General features: G+C 47.1%; 1 protein-coding gene across 2 annotated transcripts in view; it reads right to left on the bottom strand.

Annotated features, from left to right (window-relative positions):
* Nucleotides 1-873: 873 nt before the first annotated feature.
* Nucleotides 874-8,088, bottom strand: part of BTD (biotinidase) — a 20,286-nt gene continuing 13,071 nt past the window's right edge. For both annotated transcript variants that reach the window (XM_005863610.2, XM_005863608.2), the window contains exons 2-4: nt 6,889-7,153; nt 3,311-3,460; nt 874-2,342 (exon numbers count right to left, since the gene is read on the bottom strand). In XM_005863610.2, coding sequence (XP_005863672.1) covers nt 1,173-2,342; nt 3,311-3,460; nt 6,889-7,137 — 1,569 coding nt within the window. In that variant the 5' untranslated portion in view covers nt 7,138-7,153 and the 3' untranslated portion in view covers nt 874-1,172. The remainder of the gene's footprint in view (nt 2,343-3,310; nt 3,461-6,888; nt 7,154-8,088) is intronic.

Genomic DNA, 8,088 nt, shown 5'->3' with positions numbered 1-8,088 from the left:
GCGGCTAATTATCCATCTTTAAAAATGACCTGTTTTCCACTTTAAAAATGATTGGAAACAGTTACTAGGCATAGAGTCAGATTGACTTTGAAATGTCAGATACAAATAATACAGAAACGAGTGGCCTAACAATGTCTTCACACACTGAATACAGTGGTTTGGCATCTGGAACTAAAATGTGGGAGGTCCTTGCTCTGTACCTGGTGGGCTCCCCCAAACACCTGCTGAGTGATTCAATAAATGAATGCTAAAGTGGGAGTTCTGGCAGTTCTGGCAACTTCTCTGCAAGAGGTACAGTGTCTCTCTGCTAATGGAAGGCGGTGGGGGGTTGGGGGTGGGGGAGGATTGAATTCTACCAGCCTTATTCCATCCTGCATGTTGGGCAATGGCAGGGCTCTTGCCCAAAGCTAGAGTGATTTATTAAGGCCCCTGGAATCCCTGGGTGAGACACGTTGTGCAGAAAGAATCCGATTACTCACACCTTCCTACTGCTGCCCTTTCTTCAGCACTTTTTCCAGCCCCTCTCTCTCTCTGGGGCACTGCACTCTTTCTTCCAGTTACTGTGAGTCCCGCCGGACACCTTCCCTTTACGGTCAGAAAGGCAGATGTGAGAAAAACTTCCCTTCTGTTTTTAAAGGCTGCTTCAAAACCCACCCTTCTGGTGGCTCTGGTGTTAGCATTTCATCTGGATAGAATTTTGGCCGCCCAGAATGGAGAGAGGGCCCAGGGCAGCCTTTTCTAACGCAGCTTTTGCTTTCTTTGAGAGTTTGTTTCTTCCCTTAGAAAATGTTTGAGGCCTGTGAAATGCTTGATGCCCTGGGTGTCACTGAACAATAAGAACAGGGAAACACACACACACTCCCCACTGCCTTGTAGAAGTGTACATTATAAACCGGTATTTATTTTGTTTAACTCTCAACGCCAATTGTGTAAGGAGAGATTTGCTGGAGGAAGATGTGGCTTGGAAAAGATAAATGTGGGTAGAAAATACAAAAAAAAAAAAAATGGCTCAATAATTTTCATGGAAGAGGAAGAGACGCTGGGGGAATCTGCCTCCCCTGTTTCTTCCCCCAGCTCCCAGGATGGGTAGAGGTGGTCCCAGTGCTGTGAGCCGTGGCCTGTGCAAGTTCAGGGCTGTCTACGCGGTAGCCAGAGCCCAGCCCTCACTTTGCTTAGTCCCTCTCATACAGCCGCCCATAGAGGGCTGCCGTCACCAGGCCCGAGGACAGTCCACTCTTCCTCAGAAAGTAGTGGTCATTCTCCCAGCCCAGCTGGTCAGGGGCTTCCAGGGTCATCCCTGAGGTCAGAAACAGAGGAAAGATATAGGAAGTACTGAAGTTACCCCACAGGTGGAACTCAAACAACCCCGTGGCTTCCGTGATCTCCTGCCCACAGGTCTCAAAGCCGAGACCCCCACACTTGACCAGGGCGCACACTTGAACATAGTAAGTGCCGTGCACGGTGTGGAGGCCATCGAAGACCCCGAGGGCGTACAGCTCTTCGGACACAGTGGGCCTCTGGTAAAGTAAATGGCAGCAGAGGCCGTTCGCACAGACTCGCAGGTAGCCCTCCTTGTCCCACACCGGGACCAGGGTGAAATTGTCATACATCATCTCGGCGTGAAACACGGGAGGGGCATTCATGTTCCATCTAGGGGCTCCATCACAATGGACTTCCTGAGAATCCTTCTCACAGTACGGATCGCCCGCCAAGAGTTTTAAAAATCTGCTATGGGATGGGTCCATTTCCTCTGTGGCATTCTCTGTACCGAGACCCTGTGGATTTTTGGCTACCTGGGCAATGATAAGGTGACCTGTGAAGTTTTCCGTGTCATGGTGCCAGACGGACTTCAGAGGCGTGTGTATGCCACTTCCAGTCATCCCCAGAGACGGCTGGTGGATGTTAGCAGCCAGCAAGTTGACACCGAAGGCTCTGGCGAAAGCACTCTGAATCTGAATGGCTGCCAAGAGCGGGAGCTGGTTCATCCAGGCGGCCGGAAACACGATGTGCTTCACCTCCGGGTCTCGGAGGAGTTCGATGGCCGGGCGGAAGAACAATATATCAAAGCAGGTAAAGATGCCAAACTTGCCAGCAAAGGGGGTATCGAAGATAATGTGGTCCACTTGGGGAGGGGTATCAAAAGCTGCCTCAAAGTAGAGGTTGTACTTGCGGTAGCGGTCTAAGAGGGTTCCGTTACTGCTGAACACGACGTTCGTGTTAAACTGGTATCTTCCATCCCGTGGGCACCCTGGGTCACTGCTATGACAAGGCTGCTTCGTCCCGAGGTTGGCCACCAGGAACATCCCTCCCTGGATGGCCATACAACTCAGGCGCTGGAGGACCTGGAGGGGAAAATAAGGTATAAACGAATGTATAAGTAAATGGATTTTTAACATTCTGCCTTTGGCCATGTAATTTTAAAATAGAAAAGTACCTGTATTGTGTCCATAATATATAAAGAGCTATCATAAATCAATAAAAAGCAACCACTACTAAAATTGTACAAAGGATAAGAAGACCTCAGAGAAGAACAAATACAAATGGCCAACACACGTCTGAGAAGATGTTCAACCTTATTAGTACTAAGGAAATGCAAATTAAAATAATGAGGTTTTTTTTTTACCTTCATAAGATTGGCAGAAATTCAAAAGATTATTCTGTCTTACATGGACCTAAAGGTGGGAAAATAGGCACTCATACACTGTTACTGGGGATGTAAAGTGAAATAAAAATCTTTAAAACAATTAAAACTGTGCCTATCTTTCTGCTGAGAAATTTCATTTCTAGGACTCTCACCTTTCAGAAAAACTTAGACATGTTTACAAAAATATGTGTACAAGGATATTCATTGAGACAGTTTATAATAGCAAGAGTTAAAAAAGAATAAGCATATAGCAGGTTAAAAAAAGGGTATCAATTATAAAATGCATAGAAAAAAACAGATAAGAGTTGGATGCACATCAAATTGTTGATGGCAGTTTCTCGTGGAAGGAATGTAGGATGAGGGTGTGGTGTAGTGAAGGCTGGCTCTCATTTCTTTATTTATTTGCTCTATAAGCATATATTCGTGTATTTCTTGCATAACTGATAAACAGAACGATCCATAGATGAGTAAATGGCTCGTGATATCTGACATTCTTTAACAGGATGAATGTGTGGCACATAAAGTTTGGGGAGTTTGGGTTTCATTTTTTAGGATCCTAGGGTCTCCTTTCAGTCTCATTTCACATGTCTTGGCTCTTGGCCCCTGGCTCGGTTCATTTCTGGATGCCTTTGGCCGACTGAGAGGACGGCTGGGACACTCACACACCTCCGTGTCATTGAATCGGTGGGGCTCCAGGCATGGGTTCCACCTGACCAATGGGGGAGACGGCATGAAGTCCAAAAATGGGTAAATGGATGCTCTTGTAAAGTTGAATCCATGAATGCCATCTTCTGGAAACACTATAATCTGTGCACCCTGTAAGTCAAAAACATTCAAGTATACAGTATGTTATCAGATCATGGGAAATACCACTTCATTCATTCGTTCGTTCGTTCATTCATCTGACAGCCATCAAGCAATTGCTGTATCCCAGGCAGGACCCAGAGGTTATAAACCGGTGGCTGAACTCTCATCAGGGATCTTAGCCTTGGGGGAGCTGTCTCAGCCTAATTCTGAGGGAACAAAGACAAAGTCCTCTGGCAACAACCATGTACCTGGGGGCATGTCCAGGGAAAGAGGGTTGAAGGGAGCAGGGGTTTGACAAGCAAACAGTTAGGGGTTTGGAGTTCTTGGCGATGCAGTAGGAGATAGGGGCCAACTACAAAAGGCCATAATTATTGGGCTCATTAACAGATGTGGTAGCTCCAGTCCAGGAGTTTTTAACCTTTGTTGTGCACTGAAATCAGATGGAGAACTTCTGAAAAAGACTCCTGTGTGGGGGTGATGCTGGGGTCCACACTAAAGTCTGCTTCGACTGATTATGGATGGGGTCCTGGCAACAGTGTTTGTTTAAATGTTCCCAGGTGACTCTAACGTGCAGCCAAGGCTGTGACCCACTGGGCTGGTGGGTAAGAGTCAAGGGCGTTGATTTCAGCATAGAAAGAAGGACTTGCTCTGACTTGCAACTCTCCAACTGGGCATCAGGAGGCTCCCTGCGGAACCCTGACCACACTACAAGCCTTTTCCCACAGCTGGAGGCACCTGGGCTCCCTGTGATGCCTGCAGCAACCTACGAAACCTAAACAAGCTGGACAGCCCTCAGCTCTCAGTACCAGGGCCTCATGCTTCTGCTATTCTCCGCTTCCGTGGCTTCAAATGTCAAGCCTGGGATATTGCCCCAAAGTGAAAGGGGGAGGAAGGCAGAGGAGGAATGAATAATCAAAAATAATGGGCCATATGAGTCACTTATTTCTGGAATGCACTGAAAACTTTCTTTATACATTTTTTTTCGGGTTATAAAATTTTCAAAAGTTTAACGTTAGAAAACTTGGAAGACAGAAAATATAAAGTAAGAATTCACAATCCTGTGACATAAAGATACTTATTGTTAATATGTTGGCTATTTTCATTCTCTCTCTGTGTGTGTCTAATTGAGATAAGTAAGAGTTTTCCATCTTGAATTTCTCACTTCATAAAACATCAAGACTACAAAGATACCTTAAAAATATCATTTGTAATGGCCATATTTAATTTAAGAGGACACCACAAGTCTATTCTCTATTATTGAAAGGTTGAATTGTTACCAATTTTTGTGATAAAAAGAAAACAGTGATGACCATCTGCATACAGGGTGTTCAAAACACTTCATGAATAATGAGTGTTGTACACAAATCTTTGATTGGATCTCTGATTATTTCTTTTATTGGATCTTTGATTATAAGTGAAATTACTATGTCAAGGGTAGGAGAAGTTGTATGTTCTTAACATACACTGCCAAGTAGCTTTCCAGAAAAATTACACCAATGGACACTCCTGCAGCAGAGTATGAGATAAATGTAAGGGAACATTTTCGCAAACTTGGAAATAAAGCAAGAGGAAGAATATAAGCCTTTCCAAGATACACGAGGGTACTAATTACCCTCATGCAAAGACTATTTCTCCAGTGAATGTACCACTGCTTGGCTTTGCTATTTAATAAAACATTACGCTAAAGACCACAATTTTACTGCCCCGCAGGACAGTGGCCAGTTTTGTATCTATTGACAAATTCACAACCACATTCATCTGACTGACACACACTATTCTTGGTTAAACCAGCTTTATCATCTTACTGGTTCCTTACTAAATTAATGAGTTCAAGAAAAGCTTTGACACATGTTCATTCTGTATTTATATGACTCATAGTTTTAACTTTTTGAAAATTATACTTGACTTCCTTTAGTAAAAACAAAACTTTGAGAGTATTGAATGGTTTTTTAATGGAAAATGACATTGAAGTTATGTATAGATATTAGATTAATATTAAAATTGAGTTGGATGTCCTGAGTACATATCTGCCAGGAATAAGAAGAGGAACCAAACCTGAGCTGGGGCAGAATGTTGGGTCTGATGTATTACCAATCCTTTGTAGCACCGTTTAGGAAGTAGGTAACATTCCTGACAAGTGACTTGAGCACCTTTCTGATAACTCAATGAGATCAAGAACTCCTGAGGAATTACGGTTGCCAACCCAGGAGACTGACCAGTCTAATATCTCTAAGCTGGACTCCTTTTCATCCCGACCTGTGGGACGGGAGCTCTGGGCCATGGAGGATGTTTAAGGAGAAACCGGATGTCAGGTTGGGAACAATAGAGAGGAGTGTCACCCATCAGAAGTTGCACCAGGTCACTAAGCTCCCTTCCAACATTAGTTGTGTGTGTGTGTGTGTGTGTGTGTGTGTGTGTGTATAAGTTCGCACGCTCGCGTGCCTTGTAGGCTAGAATTTTTCAATGTAGTCACAGAGAGTGTTGTCCAGGCAGTCCTGTCCACCCTGACCCGAGACAGGGACCGTCTGGGGCAGGACCTGTTGGCATGTCTGGTCTGTCCCCTAAACTCACAGACACAGGGACATTCTTCTCACGTGGAGGCGGAACAGGGCTTCCTCCAGCAGCTGGGCTTCCCACCCCACCAACAGGGTTAAACCCCAAACTTCCCTTTGGTTATGGGTTTCTCATCAGGGCATTTTCTTATAGTAACATCTGGCACCGACATTTCCCTCTGCCCCACCCTTCCTGGCAGGCGCTGGCAGCGCAGGCCAAGCAGGAAGCCTCCACAAAGGCTGGCACCGAGCTCCCTTTGTGCCTCTGGGCTCAGTTCTGTCTGCACTGAGTTCTCAGGACTGTTCACGGTCTGGTCCTGAGACCAGAAATAAACCCCAAACCATCTGAAGGCAGCAAACAGCGGTTCCGTGGATGCCTCCTATGTCAGGGCAACACTGAATGCCTCAGGGGGCAGGACACGCCACTGTGCCTGGTGGTTTTCAGATTTCCTGCACATCAGAATCCCCTGGGAAGCTTTAAAAATCCCAAGGCCCAGCCCGCCAGCCCATAGCCCATCCAGCTCTGCAGGCGTGGGACCCAGGCACCCACCCTTGTTTAAAACCGGCCAAGCAATTCCTCTACTCAGCCACATTCCAGACCAGGGACCCAGCCCCGGCTTCTGAGACTTGCAGTGAAAAGCATCGCCCGGGATCTTGCTAACACATAGGTCTGATTCAGGCCCACATTCTGCATGTCCCACAGGCTCGGAAGGGCTGCTGCTGCCGCTGGTCCACGGACCACTCTCTGAGCAGCCACACTCTCGCCCACTTTCTGCTTCAGCCGCCTTTGCAGAGGGGCTGCAGGAACCCCTGACCCAGGGCTGAAGGGCAACTCCCCTGGTTCTGGGAGACAAGCTGAGGCTCTGCCCCGGGAGCATGCCTTGCCTTTTGGGCTGCAGTCATCACTTGCTGCTCATAGATGTCCAGGTTCTGGTTCATCAGCTCCAAGGCCTGCTTGCGGCTGGTGAGAGCTAGAGGGTTTGGACTCGAGATCAAATGGTGCTCGTACACCGCGGCCACGTACTGTTCAGTGTCGCCATCCTCCGCCACGCCACGCTCCCTGGTGTGGGCTCCCAGGGCCACCGCGTAACAGCCGCAGAGGAGAAGAGCGAGGGGACTGCAGGCTCCAGACATGATGGAGACCGTAAATCTGGAATGTAATGAGGCCCGGGGAAAACAGCTGAATAAAGAATCCTGCCAGGAACTTCGCTTTTGCAACTGTGATTTATTAATTCCCAGCAATTAACCTCACCCGCCGTGGTGCTGCCGCTCAAAGAGTTTGTTTCATGTTCCTAATAAAAGGGTATGTGTTTCTCTCCAAACACGTCGCTGTGTTTAAAATGGCTCGCTGTGTTAATAGTCTGGTTTTAGAACATTTCCAAAACAGACCCAGTGTCTGCGTCACTAATCTCTCCTCTGGCTGCACACTTACATTTTGGGCAACAATAATTATTCCGATTGTTTCACATGATTCTGTGACATATTCCACATCCCACAGCCTGCCCTTTATGCACACAAGCATACTACAGGTCAATCACCCATACCAGCTATGACTGTCGTGATTCTGATAACACAGCCTGGCTTTCCTAGTCCTAAAAACGGGGTGGATTAAAATTCTCCCTGCATTCCTTTGGTTAGTAATGAATAGGAAAGGTAAAGCTCCCTTTACTCAGCATCACATTCTTTACTTGGTGCAGAGAAACTGCTGAATTCCACATGAATGCCAGGATGGACTCTGTTATGAATAGACTAGAGCAGTGGTTCCCAAACTTATTTGGCCTACTGCCCCCTTTCCAGAAAAAATATTACTCAGCCCCTGGAAATTAATTTTTTTAAAATTTTAATAGCAGTTACTCATCGCCCCCAAATGCACCTGTGGCCATGACCGACCCCCTGGATCGCTGCAGCGCCCACCGGGGGGGTGGTAGCGCCCACTTTGGGAATCACTGGACTAGAGGCACAGGTCGGGTCCTTCGGCCTGGCCGGTGATCAAGGCCTATGGGGGGACCAGCCGGCAGCGGGAAGAGACCCCGGGAGGTTGGCCTGCCGGTGGGATCGTGGGAGGTTGGCCGGCTGGCCCCCCAG

This window comes from Myotis brandtii, unplaced genomic scaffold (assembly GCF_000412655.1).
Source record: "Myotis brandtii unplaced genomic scaffold, ASM41265v1 scaffold18, whole genome shotgun sequence".
Classification (NCBI taxonomy): Eukaryota; Metazoa; Chordata; class Mammalia; order Chiroptera; family Vespertilionidae; genus Myotis; species Myotis brandtii.
Note: the sequence above shows the minus strand (reverse complement) of the source record. Positions and strands in the feature narration are given on the sequence as shown.